Genomic DNA, 17,247 nt, shown 5'->3' with positions numbered 1-17,247 from the left:
GTCTCTCCGCGGACCTCGCGCCAGATGTGTGTCGGGCGTGCGCGCGCAGGCCGCTAGCGTGCTTGCGGGCGCATGCGCGGTCCTGTGCGTGAGCAAAGCGGGGAGTCGGGTTCAAAGGAGGAAATATGGCGGAAAACAAAGGAGGAGGAGGCGGCGGTGGCGGGGAGGGGGCTGGGGAGGCCGGGCAGGCCGGGGGTGGTACCGAGTCTGTCACCTCCGCCGCGGCGGCCGTTGTCACCTCAGCCGCGGCGGCCGTTGCGCCCCCGTCCCCTCCAGCCCCCGCCGCGCCCGAGGAGAGGGAGAGTCCCGGCGCGGTGGTCCTGGCTGTGGCGGCGGTGGCGGCAGACAAGGGCCCCGGGGAGGCGGAGGCCGCGGCGCCTGTGTTGGTGAGCGTAGGCCCGGCGCCGGGCCCCGTGCCGCTGGCTCCGCTGGGCCCCAGCCCCGCGCCCCCCGCCCTCTCCAGCGCCGCGCCGGGCCCGCTGTCGCTGCTGGACACCTGCGCAGTGTGCGCGCAGAGCCTGCAGAGCCGGGAGGCCGAGCCGAAGCTGCTGCCCTGCCTGCACTCCTTCTGCCGGCGCTGCCTGCCGGAGCCCGAGCGCCAGCTGAACGTGCCCGTGCCCGGCGGCGCCAACGGGGACATCCAGCAGGGTGAGTGGGGAGGCTCGGGGCATGGGCGGAGGTCCAGCTGGGGAGGATGCCCCGCTGCCTGGGGTGGACCCGGCCGGAGGGGTCGGGCCAGGTTGCTAGGCGCCCCGTTACTACGCTGCGACAGCTCTGGCTCGAGTCGCCAGTGTGAGGTGTGGAGGGTGAAGACCAGAAGCCCGGTTCTCATAAGAGGCTGCGGGGAAGGGGGGCAGAAAGCAAGCAAGGGCAAGGTGGATAGAGCTGTAGGAAGAAGGTTGCGGTCCAGGGAAATAGAGATTAGGGAGTGATGTGTTGCTGGTGTTGTTGAATAGCGAGAACCGATATGCTGGAGTTACCCTAGACGGTCTTTTTCCGTGCAGATGTTGTGGTGCACTTGTTGGTTTACAGCAGGGAGACGGCGGGTTCGCAGCATCAGGGCCATGAACTGAAGAATGTTATGTGTACAGTATCTTAAATTCTAGACAGTCAGCTGTAGAGAGAGCACATGTTGAATCAGTTGTACAGAAAAGAAATTAGGATCTCCAGCCAATCTTTTAAAAGCAGTTAAGTAAGAATATTAATAACTGAAGATAGTACTCGTGCTACTCTATGCAATACATTTATGACATGTGATGAAAGGTTTGTCAAACTTGGCTGGATTTATCATTTGTAATAATGCATTCTCCTTCTAGGAAATTTCCCTCCCGTTACTCTAGGTTTTGCAGCAGTTCTCAGTTTCACTCTCTAGCTGTGATGTAGGTTTTCTGGAAAAGAATTGAAATTAGGGGAATTTGCATATGGCAACATAAATCAGAACTTTTAAATGCCTGAGATCTAATGTAGAATGTTTGTTTTACTTAGTAAACAAAGCTAAAAGCATTGAATGCCAAGTTTGCCTAATAGTGTATTTGGTATCCATTTGTTATTACTAATCAACTTTTGAAACACTAAATGTTCTGCAGAAAAATAAAGAGTTGGAAACTTTTCTGTTTTGGAGAATTTTCTGCTTCATATCACTTCTCTTTAGTAATGCTAGGTGCCTCTTCTTCTGAACCTGTTTTCAATATATCATTGTCTGCTACCCCAATCTCTGAGCAGTGCAAGATTCCAGGGGTTGCAGGTGCTCACCCAATGTTTGTGTTTCCTTTTGGAAATGAGGCACAGTGGAGACTGCGGTGTCTTTGTGACATGGTTTATTTACACATATATACAACCTGAGCCTACAGTGGACAGGTTTCACAATATCGAACACCCCAAAAGGGTCTTGTTTCTCTATAACCACAGTATTAGATTCAAGCAGGCATTAAACATTGCTCTCTGACTCTCTCCCCCATCATATCACTGATTTCCTCACCTCTCTACTCTAAACTCTGGCTTTATATTTTGCTGGTGGGTGCCCCCACCCATTTGCCATCTCCAAGGAGCCCCTTGATCCTTTGTTTTCTTAATAACCCATCCAGGAGATCTCCTCAGCACAAGAAGGTAGCTTGGCTTAATTAGCTGTTAACAATTGCTGGATCTAGGGGTTGGATGTTTCCGGCCCTCAGTTTAACACACCAAGAGTTGATTAAATTCTAACACTTTCTGGATCCATGGATTATAGGAGTCTGGCACCCATAAACTCATAATAACACCCACCATTATTTTCAATATTCACACGCTGGGGCAAGCCACACTGGGGACTGTGAGAATGAAAATAGGGCCATTGCTCATCAGCTCAAGATAAAAAGTATGGGGGAAACTAAAATTGGAGGGGTGTGTGTGGACTGAATCACTGTCTTTCTGAATCCAGAGTCTCTGAACTATGTAATACAAATATGTAATATATGGGCATGGTGCAGTAGTTACGTTTGGCTTTACAGCTTTTGGAGACGCAAGTTAAGTGGATGTTAAAGGAGACTTGCCCAGTATATATTTCCATAAAGTGGGTGGGTATGAAGCAGCAGGTATTTTATTGTCTTTTGTGGCTTTTGTTTCATTGGGACCTATTTGATTGGGGGTCTCTAAGTGTTGATGCCTTTCTTACATTGAAACATACTCAATAAGAAAATGTTGGTAACTGTTATATAGGTCACAGGTGGCAATTGTGTATGCTTCTTTTTTGGCAGCCTATATGTGCTTAGAAACTGTTGTTGCTTTCTAACACATGAATATCACATATGACGGTATACATGTAGCTTTCATGCACTCTTTTTCACAAGAAAATGCTTAGTAGTGTTTAGTTGTCATATCTTCCGTATTTACTCGAATCTAATGCTCACCTTTTTTTGCCAAATTACATTGCGAAAATTAAGTTGTGCATTAGATTCAATGACACATTTACATTTGCCTGCAAATACCTTTTTTGGTTTCAAGGTTCTGAAAATTGAGGTGCACATTAGATTCAATGATGCATTAGACTCGAGTGAATACGGTAAATCTGTCTTTACCAGCAGTGTCTATGAACTGCATATACTTTAAATAGGCCTGGTCACAATCCCATTGTGTTTTCCAACTTCAATTTTGTTAATTATTTCAGAGAAGTAACTAATCATTATTGTCAGCTTATAAAATGATTTACTTGTTCAGTAATCTGCTTTCTTAACTTGATCTAAGATTTTCGTAGTTATCCAGAATAATGAGCCAAAATGGACTATGGTATAATTTTTAATAAATAAATGTAGCATATATTAGATATGGAAATTGTTCTAATACTCATTATTAATATAGCACTTTTAATGTTTTTGTACTACTTTGAACACTCTTGATATCCTTCCAACAACACCCTTGTAAGTTAATCAGTATTGTAGCCATACTGCAGAAGGGATCTGAGGTTACAAGACAGTAGCTTGCTGAAGGACATTAGTGAATTCATGGCAGAGAGGACATTTAAACTGGGGACTCAACTGCCATACTGCACCACCTAATAGGATGATCTTATATGTATTTTAACTTTTTAAAAATCTAACACGTTCATTTTCTGTGACCATATAGGCTTGAAATTTCAAAAAAATGAAAGCTGATATTTCTGTGGTTAGTTTTCAGATCTCAATCAATGTGGTCAGTATTACAAGACTATCAAGCCTGGATTTAACTTTTTTGATGGGCAGTGTACAAATAACCTAAGTGAATAAATAGCATACTTTAATGTGCTAGTCTTGGATCCTGAGAAAATTGCAGTTAGATAAAAGGTTAAACCAAAGTTTAGTGTTATGTTCATGAGTTGTTCCTCTCCCTCCTTGTCTTCTGTTATGCCTTTGAGTAAATGGAAATTTACCTTTAACTGTGTTTTGTCTGTGCAGCCCAGGGTCATAAACCATAGTTTGAAGTTGGCTTTTTTTGGGGGGGGGGAATGCTTAAAATGCTTAATCTGTTTGTTCCAGTTAGTTGAAAACTAAGGCGAATGCTTCTGATCTCCAAGTAGCTGCCCTAGATGGGAAGGGAGAAGGACGTGGGCACAGCCCTGCTTGCTTATGTAGTAGTATATGATGAGTTAGTGTTATGTTTCAATACAGGCACTGTTCCAGTTTATGTATATATGGGGGGGGGAGCATTTGTCCCTGCAAATAAGTACATAGACCAGGCATAGGAAACTCGGCCCTCCAGATGTTTGGGGACTACAACTCCCATCATCCCTAGCTAACAGGACCAGTGGTCAGGGATGATGGGAGTTGTAGTCCCAAAAAACATCTGGAGGGCTGAGTTTGCCTATGCTTGACATAGACAAATGTAGAGGAGGGCTGCCTTTAGTGAGTCATTAAAGTGAAAGCAGTAGTGTGTTTACTAAAATATAGATCCTTCTATAGACGGTTGCCTTTTTTCTTTTCCAAACAAGAATATTTGTATCATCAACTGATATAATAGGCATAAATTCAAGTCATCATTTGTTCTGGCATGGAGACAGGGAAAGCCACAGTTTTTGAGTTTTTATTCTATTAATGGGACAGAGCCTCTATCAGGAAAAAGGTGGTAGCGCTAACATACCTGCAAGTGTAGCTGTTTGTTCATAACTCTTGCAACTGGCCTGCCATGAAGTGAAAGTTTTGGAAAGTGTGTGTGTGTGTGTGTGTGTGTGTGTGAGAGAGAGAGAGAGAGAGAGAGAGAGAGAGGCTGCCTCTTCAACTATGATGCTGTCGAAGAAGTGTGCATGCACACGAAAGCTCATACCAATAACAAACTTAGTTGGTCTCTAAGGTGCTACTGGAAGGCATTTTTTTTATTTTGTTTTGACTATGGTAGACCAACATGGCTACCTACCTGTAACTAGAACTATGATGATGTCTGTTTTGTGTGAACCATTATGTGAGAACATTAATTAATTAATTAGTCACCTAAAAATAAAAATCTCTAAGGCATTTGGCATTTTCACAAGGAGAACATTAGAAGCATCCACTACACCACAGTTTTTTTTGTCATGTCTGAAACAAGGCTAACAGTGATTGGTTTTAACTATACTCTGAGTAATCTCAGGATCATAAGCCACAATTTGAAGTTGGCTTTTTTTGCACAAACCATACTTAAAACAAATCACAGTTTGTCCTGGGATAGACAAGCAGCATATGAAAAGTGATGAAACTCGATTAAACCTTATCAATACAGTGGTGCCTCGCAAAACGAAATTAATCCGTTCCACGAGTCTCTTCGTCTTGCGAAGCACGTCTATTAGTGGCTTAGTGGCTATTAACGGCTTAGCGGCTATTAACGGCTTAGCGGCTTTAAGAAAAAGGAAACAAACTCACAAGAACTCGCAAGACGTTTTGTCTTGCGAAGCAAGCCCATAGGGAAATTCGTCTTGTGGAACGACTCAAAAAACGGAAAACTCTTTCGTCTAGCGAGTTTTTCGTCTTGCGAGGCATTCGTCTTGCGGGGCACCACTGTATTAAAATTGTAAAATAGACATAAAGAAAAAGAAAAATCAGTAAAAGAGTCTTTCCCAGTCCTACGTGGAGATACCATACATTGAATTTGGAACATTATATGTGCAAAAGAGTGTGCAGTATCACTGGGTAGAGTTATTCCCTTCCTTATAAAAGTTAGTCTAGTAGATTACAGGTCTCTTCAGTAAAGGCTTAGGTTTTGTACCTTTAGCCTACAACATGTGACTTTAGGAGGAGAATGCCTATCAATTGGCACACAAGTTTTGGATTGACGGAAGGCAAGTAATATTTAAGCTATCCTACTGCGTCTATCTGGGGAGTAATGAGTTTGTGCTTCTGGTTCTCCATTACACAGGTCCAGGAGATTTTTCCTGTGTATTCTTTGCAGATTTGAAATAACAAAAGCAAAGCACTGTAAGTAAGTAAAACCATCTTTTCTGTGCACTTGGATGTTATTGTTTCTAAGGTGCAAATTTTGGTGTAACTCAGGATCTGCTGTGATGAAAATAATTTGATACATGGATAGATCCATTCCAGACAATTGAGTTAAAGATTTAGGGTAGCAGGAGGCTTGGTGCAAGGTGTAGTGAATTTTATGAATAGTTTGTCAAGGTGGTCTTGTCCAATTCAGTTGGGTACGGAGCAAATTTATTTTTGGAAAGCTGTTGGTTAAGTTTGCTGCATAAACACACCGTGTGTTCTTCTGTTCATAAGTGTATTCAAATGAGCCATACATCTGTGGACTTTTCAGGAGAAGTTTAGTATAAGCTAGTCATTAAAGCTGTAGTAATCCTTCAAAATGAATTGGCTTATCTAATTCTTGGTTCTGTCTGTGGTTCAGTGCTCTCATTGGATAAATTTGAGGCTGATTTAGCAGCATTTAACAACAGATTTGTAGAATTTTAAAGATTTGAGCAAGGGCTTAAAGGGCTTAAAAATTCTTGATAGAAGTGATAAACAATAAGGCTAAAATGACTGAAATATTTTTTTTGTGTGTGTGTAATTGGACTGGGGTGCTGCTTGCAAGATGCCATGTTCTGCTTTATAATGGGGTTCTCTCCAGAAGCAGACAGTTCTGTAGTTGTGACTGCTCACTCCCAGGTGCAACAAGCTTTAGTGTGAATGGTGAAATAGTTAGGCCATAAAGGCATAGCATGGCAATGTCTCTTGTAGAGCCCTTTGCTTTTCACAATGTGGCATGTATTACTTGGTAAGGGTGTCTGGTAAGTTAAGGCCGTTTAATGAAATATTCTGGAAGTAGTGCACAGAATATGATCTGCGCTATATAATTAGCTTTTCATTGCGGTACTTAAAGCAACATGTTTATGCTGTCCTTCTCAGCATAGTTATGTAGAAATAATAAAATGCATTCAGTGTTTATGCATGGGCCCTATTGTGCATATTATATGTTTCACAACTGGAGTTTGTCTCTTTGGATGAGGTAACTACTTTTGGTGTTGTCAAAAGTAATAAACTAGCAAAACTAGCTGCCATAATTTTTGGTGTTACATAGTTTTCAGAAATGTTCTTATTGTATTTTACACATATATTAAAAAGTTCTGCTGCCACTTCACTTGCAAACAAGTATTTGAGTACAGTAGTCCACCATGGCTCAGGTCTCCTGGCTTTCCCTCCCTTGCAACTATGTGTTTTCAGCTATGTGTTTTAATATGTTGTTGGAAATCGCCCAGAGTGGCTGGGGCAACCCAGTCACATGGGCGGTATATATCGTATTTTTCCGTGTCTAAGACTAGGTTTCCCCCTAAAAATAATGTCAAAAATTAGGGGGCGTCTTATACATGGAAACATCTCTCCCCATTTTTTAAAATCTGAGCCCCCCAAAATAGGGTGCGTCTTATACATGGGACCGTCTTATAGACGGGAAAATGCAGTAAATAAAATTACTACTACTAGTACTACCACGCTGTCTCTTTTCACCTCTCCACCTGTCCTCCTCCCCAGGAAAAAAAGGGGTGAAGGCAGCAAAGTAAAAGCCCCTTTGTCTCTGCTTGGCAAAGGGAAATACAGCAAGGGGGATTTGGCTGTTATATTCCTCACTGTGTTTTCTTCTCACCCTTGCCTGCTGGGGCAGGATTGCAGCCAACAGTTAGAGGGACTTGCTGTGTGTTCTCAGTTACAGAAAGTACAATGCTGTGATGGCTGCTGAGAGTGGCACAAGTAGATAGGGAACAGCAGCAGGAGTAGTGGTGGTCAGTCTTGTGCCTTTTCTTCTTTGGTGAAGGGCATGAAAATCAAGTGAGAACTGGAGAAGTAATCACTTTCTCACTTTTTTACATCTCCTTTTTTTTCTAAAGTTCTCTCTTAGTGCCTTCTGTGTTTGTGTTCTGGATTGATTTTATTTATTCAATTTACCAGCTCTTCTTCCTGAAGAAGCCCAGGATGGCAAAAATCACAGTAAAACAACTTTTATCAGTTAAAAAGTTATGAAAATCAAAACATTCAAACAATGATCTCGGGGTTGCCAGGAACAGATATTTTCAGCCACCAAATATCTGGGGAAACAGGAATGTTTTAAACTTCCTCCTGAAAGTCAGTAATAATGAAGGCAAATGCACCTCAGTCGCCATGGGGGGCTAGAACAGAAAAGGCTTTATCACAGGCCAGTGCCAACCAGACAGGAACAAGTAGTAGCACAAGGCCTCACCTTCCAAATCATAGTATCTTACATGGCTGATACAGGGGAACATGCTTTTTTAGATACTTGGCTTCTAACCTGCTTAGGCCTTGATACAACATAAGCACTAACTCTGTTACTTGGACCCAGCAGCTCACTGGCAGCTAGTGACACTTTCAGGACTGGTGACACTTGGTCCCACTGGACTACCGCTTTTTACAACCTAGCAGCCACATTCTGTGCTAACTGCACCTTTTATAAATCTTCAAGGGCAACCCCATATACAGTACATTACAATAGTCCAGATGGGAGGTCACCAGAGCATGGAAAACTGAGACCAAGCTATCCTGGTTTAGAAACAGTTGTAGTTAACAAATCACAACAAAGCTGGGCATGAGCATTCATAACCACAGAAGCCAAACAAGACTCTAGTGACAAGTTAGAATCCAGGTGTACTCCCAGACTACAAACTTGTTTCTTCAACAGGAGTGCAACTTCTCCTAGAACAGGTCCTACACCTAACTTCTGGACTCAGGCATCACCTACTCATGACACTTCTGTCTTAACAAGATTCAGGCTCAGTTTATTGGCCTCCATCCAGTCCACAACTGTCTCCAGACACCTGTATAACACATTCACGGTGTCTCCTGATTCCAGTAGAATTGAGAAATGGAGCTGTGTGTCATCACCATACTAAAGATACCGTACTCAGAATCTGCAGACGACAGCTCTCAGCAGTTTAATTTAGATGTTAAATAGCATAGGAGGCAGAATGGATCCTTGCAAGTCCTCACAGTTCAAAAGCTACGGGGCTGAGCAACAATATCCGAATGCTACTCTCTGGTAGTGACCCTGCAGGCAAGAGTGGGACCAGCGTAATTCAGTGCCTCAAACTTCCACCTCAAGTTTCTCCAGCAGGACACCATGGCCAATGGTGTCAAAAGCCACTGAGAAGTAAAGGACTACCAACAGATTTTCACTCCCTCTCTCTCTCCTGATAAAGGTCATCACGGTGACCAAGGCTGTTTCAGTGCCAAAACTGACCAGAAACCAGACTGTTAGGGCTTTTTTCAGAGGGAACTCCCAGGAACTCAGTTCCGGCATCTCTCAGGTGAGCACCATTGCCATTCTAAGAGAACAAGGGAGTTCCAGCACCTCTTTTTCACACACATGGAGAGTTCTGGCACCTCTTTTTCTAGAAAAATAGCACTTCTGTTAGGGACCTAGATGATCCATTGATTCATGCTTTGCCTATAATGACTGAATGCGATAAAGTGAAGGTTTTTTTCAGTTTTAACATTGAAGGTTTGGGGAAATGATTTCTAACCCACATGTAGCTATCACATTTTGAAACTAATACAAAGAATAATACAATTGTTCTTCCTTTTGTTCATTGCATTCAAAAAATTATCTTCCTATGGTTTCATTATGAGATGTTAAGCCACCTTTTTGCAGTTGCTGGTTACCAGGATAATTATGTGATAAAATATCTCATGTGCTTAATCCTGCCTTGCAAATAAGTCTCCTCAAATTGCCAGATCACACAAAGTTATACTACCTCACATTCCTACACATACTATGAATTAAAGCAACCCTGTTATATTTCTTTAGGATCAAGTCCTGTACAAATTTACCTGGGAATACATTCCGTTGACTGCTGAGCAGATGTGTACAAGATTCTACTGTTAATCTCATCCTTACTAGTAATGAGTATAAAAATAGTTCTTCTGTGGTTAGATGGTTAAAGAAGGAAGAACTAAATGAATGAGGTTTGTTTAGTTTTTAGGGTTTTTTACTTTTTTTAAAAAAAAGATTCCATCCTTTCCTATCCTACAATACTGCAGCATTTGTTTGTTTACTGCTCTGACTTGCAAACCAAACAAACAATCAAATGTATGTTCTCAATGTGGGTATAGGATTGCAGCTAATTCAAAATTGCTCCCCTCTACCTGGGAGTTGCCCCCATTGAGCTCAGTAAGGCTTACTTCCAGGTAAAACTGTATAGGTGATTTAAAGGTCCAAAACCTGGCTGTCATGTTGACTATTTTGCTCCCTACGCTTTAGAAGCACTCAAAAACTATAGGCACTTGTGTACCACCCCAATATATTTTGATGAAGGGCATTATATAAATCCAATCCAATCCAATCCAATCAATCAATCAATCAATCAATCAATCAAACTGTGGTGTCAAAGACATGAGCCTGGAATTTATGGGAGAGACTGAATCAATTTCTTATGAGATGGATAGGGCCAGTGATAAACTCTAATAATTTTATTTACTGTACATACCCGACTTTTCAGCCATGCTTGGCTCCCAAAGATGCCTAATACTCATGTCCAATGTTGCAATAATACTAAATTCCACCAACTACCTTCCTATTTAACATTTGTCTATTTTTTAATTTTAATTTTTGTCGCTCTCCAAGGAGCTTGAGGGACATGGTGTACTGGGGACAGTATAAGAAACTGAGATTTATAAGCTAGGCACCAAATGGCTCCTTAAACCAAGATTACAATCAAAACAAAATGTCTAGTTGACATTTGGGGGCAAGACTATAAAGTCTTATTTTTTTGAATGATGGACTGACTGTGATTGATTCTCAGTTAAACATCTGGCTAGTTGTATGACAACCTTGAGCAAGGTTAAAAACTTTGAGTCATTTTATCCAGGGACAGTCCACATATATATTTGTCTACTCCAGCTCTTTTTCTTAATGGTGACACAGACCATTCATAACCTAAGAATATTTATTCTTCACCACTGTGAGCAGGACAGTGGGGTAAGTGAAGACAAGTGACAACAGTTAACTATAATGTTGTTCGCTGCTCCTGCTCAGGCTGCACAGAAAAAGCATTTTGGTTCCTGAAATTCATTCTGATTGTGCAGATAAAATATAACTGATAGAATTATACAGGATGTGGTATTAGTGTGTGAAAACAGTCAAGATCCAATGATCCACAGCCATACACCTCCTGATGTGGAGATGTCAGACACCATCCTGGCACCTGGCATCTTTACCTGGTCCCAAGTAGTCTATAGCCAGGCTAATTTCAAACACCGGTTGGGCGCTGTTCTATTGTATCTTCACCACAACCTGTGACAAATGCTTGAATGAGAAATAGTGACTTGCCCAAGATCACTCAGTGAACTTTATAGTTGACTAAGACAATAGTTGCAGCTTCATAGCACAGTTGCTGTTATGTAAGAAATGTAAGTAGTAACTAATTGGCAGCCTTTCTAAGAACTAAATGTTATAAACATAATTACAATTTCTCTAGGGATTAATTTGAACTCTTGCTATTGTTATGCTATCATTAAAACCTATAACACTCAGTGCTTCACAGGTGCGTCAATTATTATTATTATTATTTTAAAAAACCATGCTGTACACAAATGGTCTGCTTTAAAGATGTGGCTGCATAGCATCTATGGAGGCATACCTCCACTTTAGGATATATCAGGATTGTCTCTGTTCAAAAGTGCTTCAGGAGAGCATTCCTTTCATCTACCAGAATGTTTGGACTCAGTGAAAAATACCAAAGTGGAAATGACTAGGGAAAGAGGCATTAAATGAAGGGGAGTGGGGATGAGAACACAAATATTTCTTCAGAAAGAAGTTTTGGGACTCAAGGAATATGTTCATCAGAGCAGAAACACTCTCATACCAGATCTGTGCACAATGTTCCTTAATAATGAGGCCACATACTCAGAGATAGTCATCTCCCAATTACATCTAAGGCTAAACATTAAGCCCAAGGCTACATCTAGTGAAATAATCCTGTTAGTATAACAAGTTCAAGGGAGGGAGGTTGTCCCCTGGCCTATTTTATCATTGCAGCAACCTTTTGAGGTGGACTAACTCCTAAGGAGGCACCTCCTTCCACATGAACCTGCATGAGGTCTCTCCTTTGTTTCTGAAACCTCCACGCTGTCTCTTCACTAATAGACATGTGGCTGGCACAATTTTGTTGTACAGCTTGGGCATCTTCTTCATTATTAGATTACTTGCCCCAGTTTTGCTGCCCATCATGTCTGCACATTGCACACACACCACTGGTCTGGGAAATGATGGTAGAAAGAGCCACAAAAGAACTGTCAGAGATAGTTAGGAAAAGCTGCTTGGGTTCAGAGTTTTGAGAATTATCATGCAATAATGAAATTTTTAAAGATAAGTTTCACAGTGGTACACTGCAGCTCGAAAGCCACATGAGATCTGTAATACTTTAGAATGCAAAATGATGGTGACAATGACAAAATGCAGTCAAATAAGATTTTATACATTGTATACTAAATATGTAAGAAAACTAATAACTTATGGAAGATGGTTACTAAAACCATGTGTGCAATGTTATTTTTTTCTGATGTATGTTTGCTAACTTTTATAAAGGAACATGTTATAGAAGTAACCTAAAGGAAGTCTTCCAAAAAGTAGTGACTGGATGAAGCTTGAGGTACTATTAAAAGAGTAAAACAAGTTGTTGCCTTGGAGTGGATCAGGAGAGGCTTCCTGGCTTAGAAGGAGGACTTGATATGATGGTAAGAGTTAGGGTGTATGACAGGGAAGGGCCAGAATATGCAGCAACACCTCTGACATTTCTCCTTTTCAGTTCAGCTATTCCTTCTGCTTTCTTCTTCCTCCTTAATGTTTCCTTGCATTCACATGAATCTGAGTGGCTAGTTGTTTCCTCTGTACAGTGGTGCCTTGAGTTACATACGCTTCAGGTTACAGACTCCGCTAACACAGAAATAGTACCTTGGGTTAAGAACTTTGCTTCAGGATGAGAACAGAAATCACGTGGTGGCAGTGTGGCAACAGCGGTAGGCCCCATTAGCTAAAGTGGTGCTTCAGGTTAAGAACAGTTTCAGGTTAAGAACGGACCTCTGGAACGAATTAAGTACTTAACCCGAGGTACCATTGTACAGAAATTTAACTGCATTAGTTGAGGGCTTAACAGCAATTAATTCATTGCACACTCTAAAGATTCTGCATAAGAATTTTAGAATGGTAGAATGCCTTCTACAATTTCTAACTGCATCAGAGGTGGGTTGGCATCTATGAAAGCTTATGTCATTTTATAATTAAAACTTGTAAAAAAGAATCTCAAGGTGTGTGAAACACATTTTTCCTCTGTATCATACAAGGCAAACACAGTTTTCATATTTTATAAATTATTGTTTAAATGGTGTTTAACAACATGTAGGCTTAGCCATATTTATGTTGAGGTAAACAATAAATAGTGCACATGTGGTTCCTGTAGGGGAAATATCTTATTCCATGAGGTAATGCCACAATATATTTAAGGTGCAACAAGACTTTGGGTGGGATTCACCTAACAATCCCTATCATCAGAAGCCGTGCACAATGGGGATTTCTCCCCTCTGCTCCCCCTGTGCACCCCCCCAAGCTGTGGGCAGGTCAGGGAAACCCGCAGAATAGCACACGGAGGGGAGAGAAGGAGAGAGGGGATTGCTCCATCTGGCAAACAGATGGGCTTGTGCAGATGTAACATTTGTAACAGTGTGATGTTGAATTCTTCCGTTTGCTTTTGTCCTCCTAACAATAGTTTTTATTTATTTCTTATTTAAGGGCCCACTCTCTGCCCACTATAATATGGTTGCGTGCCATCCCAATCTCCAAGTGTTGTGAGATTCCAGGAGTTCCAAACACTTACCCAGGGTTTGTGTTTCCTTTTGGGCACAGTGGAGATTGTTGTGTCTTTATGCAATATGGTTTATTTACACACACATATAACCTGAGACTGTGATGGAGTCCCCAAAGGGTTATTGTTTCTCCCATAGCCACAGCCTTGGACTCAAGCAGAGGTCTGGAATGGCACATGCTCTCTTCTTGCTTATTTCTTTCCAGGGCACATTTCCCCTCCTGAACTGTAAACTCTGACTTTTCTCCTTCTCACTTTTTTTCCTTGCGCCTAATAAGCCCAGTGTGGGAGACATGTAACTTGAGAGAGAATTTTCATAATTTGGGGTGGGAGAGAGTCAGGTTATGTCTGAGAATGCTCTGTAGATTTACTCCTTTTATTTATATGGGAAAGGGGGAAATGAATTAGTGGCCACATAGTGGGGTGAGAGAGCTGAAAATAACGTCAATATTTCACATCTGGCAACCAATGCCAGATTTCAGATAGTACAGTGGTGCCCCGCAAGACGAATGCCTCGCAAGACGGAAAACCCGCTAGACGAAAGGGTTTTCCGTTTTGGAGGTGCTTCGCAAAACAAATTTCCTATGGGCTTGCTTCGCAAGACGAAAATGTCTTGCGAGTTCCTGCAGGTTTTTTTCCCTCCCCCCCTTTTTCCCAAGCCGCTAAGCCGCTTATCAACTGATCCTAAGCCGCTATGCCGCTTAACAGCTGATCCGCTAAGCAGCTTAACAGCTGATCAGCTAAGCCTGCTAAGCCGCTAATAGCGCTAATCCGCTAAGCCACTAATGGGCTTCCTTCGCAAGACGAAAAAACCGCAAGACGAAGAGACTGGCGGAACGGATTCTTTTCGTCTTGCGAGGCACCACTGTACATGGGTAGACGAGTGTGCTCCCGATTCTTTCCTTCTTCCTTTGCAGGTGCAGCTTGAACCACATCTTGAATTCAAGTATGGGATGCAAAGGAAGAATGTGAGCACACTTATTGCACTCCTAATACTTCTTTGTTTTAGCTGTCGCTTCATGCACCTAAGGTTATATATGTCATCAGGCCCTAGAAAGGTGGGTGTGGTTTGTCCCCAAACATCCAGATGTGCCAATCTCCAAGGCAGGCAAGCCTAAATAGGCCTGTGGGCTGGAGGTTTCTTTCCACTGGACTAGAAGATAAGCAGATCTTTGATTTTGGGCCAGATCTCATTAGTGACAACAATGTTTCTCTTTCCCATGTGTGCTTTATGTTCCTCGTTTGTCTTTCTCAATGCTATAAAAAAGAGAAATGTGCTTTTCAAACATTCTCTTAACTTCATAAAACATATATATGAGTTGGCATGGAAATTGAAACAATTTAAAACATTTTATTGGCTTGCTGATGTCATTGGATATGATCTAAAGTTTTATTTGATCATCTAGTCATTGAATCAGAAGTAAGTGAATAGTGCAGTTATCCATCCAAAGCGATAGAAATATATTGCTAATTTTCATCCGCGTGAATTGCCGGTGCCAGAATGTTTATCACTCCCACAAACACTGTTAATAATGTCATTGTAACAGTTTTTAATTTCTGCATTTTACAGTCTCCATTCCCCCCCCACCCCCCGGCAAGCTATGCATATTTATACCAGCAACTCAAGAAAATCCTTCAGGCATCTGACTATGTGGACTCTAGTCCATAAAAGCTGTATGTCACAATAAATTTATATCATATTTCTTTTGCCATTCATAAATAAAATATAAAACAAATGCAGGTAGCAATAACAGTTTTAGGCTTTAAGGTACCACAAGATATTTGGGTTTTTAAAGAGTTAATTACTTTTAGAAACTATTTGCTAGAGTTAGTTTACTTGGTCCGACCTAGGTCCATTGTGATTAAAAATACCAGTAGTTTATTTAAAGTGTTGAAGTGGTGGGGGGAGTAGTTTTGATTAAGGCAAATTCATTTTTTCCATGTAACAGTGCAAACCATTTTCTGCAATGAACTTTAGGTGATAACTTAAGCTGCAATCTTAACCCCATTTACCTAGCAGTAAGTCCCATTGCATTCAGTAGGACTGACTTCTGTGTAGACATGGCTAGGATTGCACAGTTATGCATGCTTTAGCATATTCTCTATTCCCAGTCTTCAAAGAACCGTTTCAGAAAGTTTCACTGATAAACACCAGTCCTTCTAGCAGCAGCAGCAGCAATACACAAGAGGATTTGAGGGTGGGGTGGATCTTATCTGTCACTTCTTGCAGCCCTACAAAAATTGAAAGATGTTTATGCCCCTTTAGTGCTTTTCCTTTCCCCACTGTTGGTTGCACAGAGACTTGACTTCCACTTCACATTATGCACTGGGGAAATAGCAAGGAGGACTCCTGTCAGTTCTTTCAGTCTTCAAGGCAGGGCACAAAGTGGTGGAAAATATTTTTCCCAGCAGTCTGCTGCCCAATGATGATGGGGAAGTGGGTGGATCTTATCTCACTTTGGGCAGGAATTTTGCTGAAATTAAAACAGAAGCAGTGCAAGCCGCAGTCACTGCTTCTGTCAAAACCTCAGCATGATGTGAGGGATTTCTCTTGCAATCTACCTCCGTAGTTTATAGAGAAGTGGGAATGGGTGCTGGCAACTGGATTTGTGGAGCCCAGCCAGTTTTGCAACCAAGAAGACTAGGAACTATTTTCTCATGAGTTGGTAGGTTCCTGAGAAGCCCAGCAAAGCTGTGAGTTGTGTGTAAGAACTTTAAGATTCACTTGTGCTGGCTTTTCCTAGCTCAAGCAATATATTTCTAAAAGGCATCATAGGATGAAGTGCAGGTCAGAGGAAACAAGATAGGGTTGCCGTATATCAGGACACAAAAATTAAGTTGTTGAGCTTTGCAAAATTTATTTATTTATTTTAAAAAAGAATAAGTTTTTAAACTATTCTTCAGGAAATTTGCAAAAAAAATAAAAACTTCCGATATGGACTGCCATATGCCTGGGTTTCCCCGAACATTTTAACTGCTTTTCGAAAATTCCATCAGACATCATTTTTGACAGATGGATCCCGGCTTTGTTCAAGAAATTCCAGACATATGGCAGCCCTAAAACAAGACTAACTTTACTTCTTTCGCCATGCTCTGAAGGGTATGTTGCTTGTCTTGCTTTTGATATACCAAATCAGTTCTCTTTGTCTCCATTGTAGTAGCCTTGAACTGAAGGGTGGTATATAAATAGATTAAATAAAATAATGACTTATTTTGAAAACACATGCCCCTATGCTTCTGTCCCTCACTCCTAGCAGTGCAACCATAGCATACTTTTTGTTGTTGATAGATGCTTATAAAATTATTCATCTTGTGAGAGAAGTGACTAGACACAATAGTTTCTCCCTCTCAATACTGGAGCTTCGGGCAATTCAGTAATGAGAGAGGACAGCTTTCAGTTGTTGTTTTTTTACAAGCAAGCGGTGTATAAATTTTACAAAATAAATTAACAGTGCATAATTCCTGGAATT

The 17,247-nt window shown here is 41.5% G+C and overlaps 1 protein-coding gene across 7 annotated transcripts in view; it reads left to right on the top strand.

Annotated features, from left to right (window-relative positions):
- Positions 1-40: 40 nt before the first annotated feature.
- Positions 41-17,247, top strand: part of TRIM33 (tripartite motif containing 33) — a 56,589-nt gene continuing 39,382 nt past the window's right edge. For 2 of the 7 annotated variants that reach the window (XM_082226940.1, XM_082226939.1), the window contains exon 1: positions 41-648. In XM_082226940.1, coding sequence (XP_082083066.1) covers positions 126-648 — 523 coding nt within the window. In that variant the 5' untranslated portion in view covers positions 41-125. The remainder of the gene's footprint in view (positions 649-17,247) is intronic. The other 5 variants (XM_082226942.1, XM_082226941.1, XM_082226943.1 and 2 more) reach the window with 5 other exon arrangements.

Source organism: Podarcis vaucheri, assembly GCF_965113315.1.
Source record: "Podarcis vaucheri genome assembly, chromosome: 6".
Classification (NCBI taxonomy): Eukaryota; Metazoa; Chordata; class Lepidosauria; order Squamata; family Lacertidae; genus Podarcis; species Podarcis vaucheri.
Note: the sequence above shows the minus strand (reverse complement) of the source record. Positions and strands in the feature narration are given on the sequence as shown.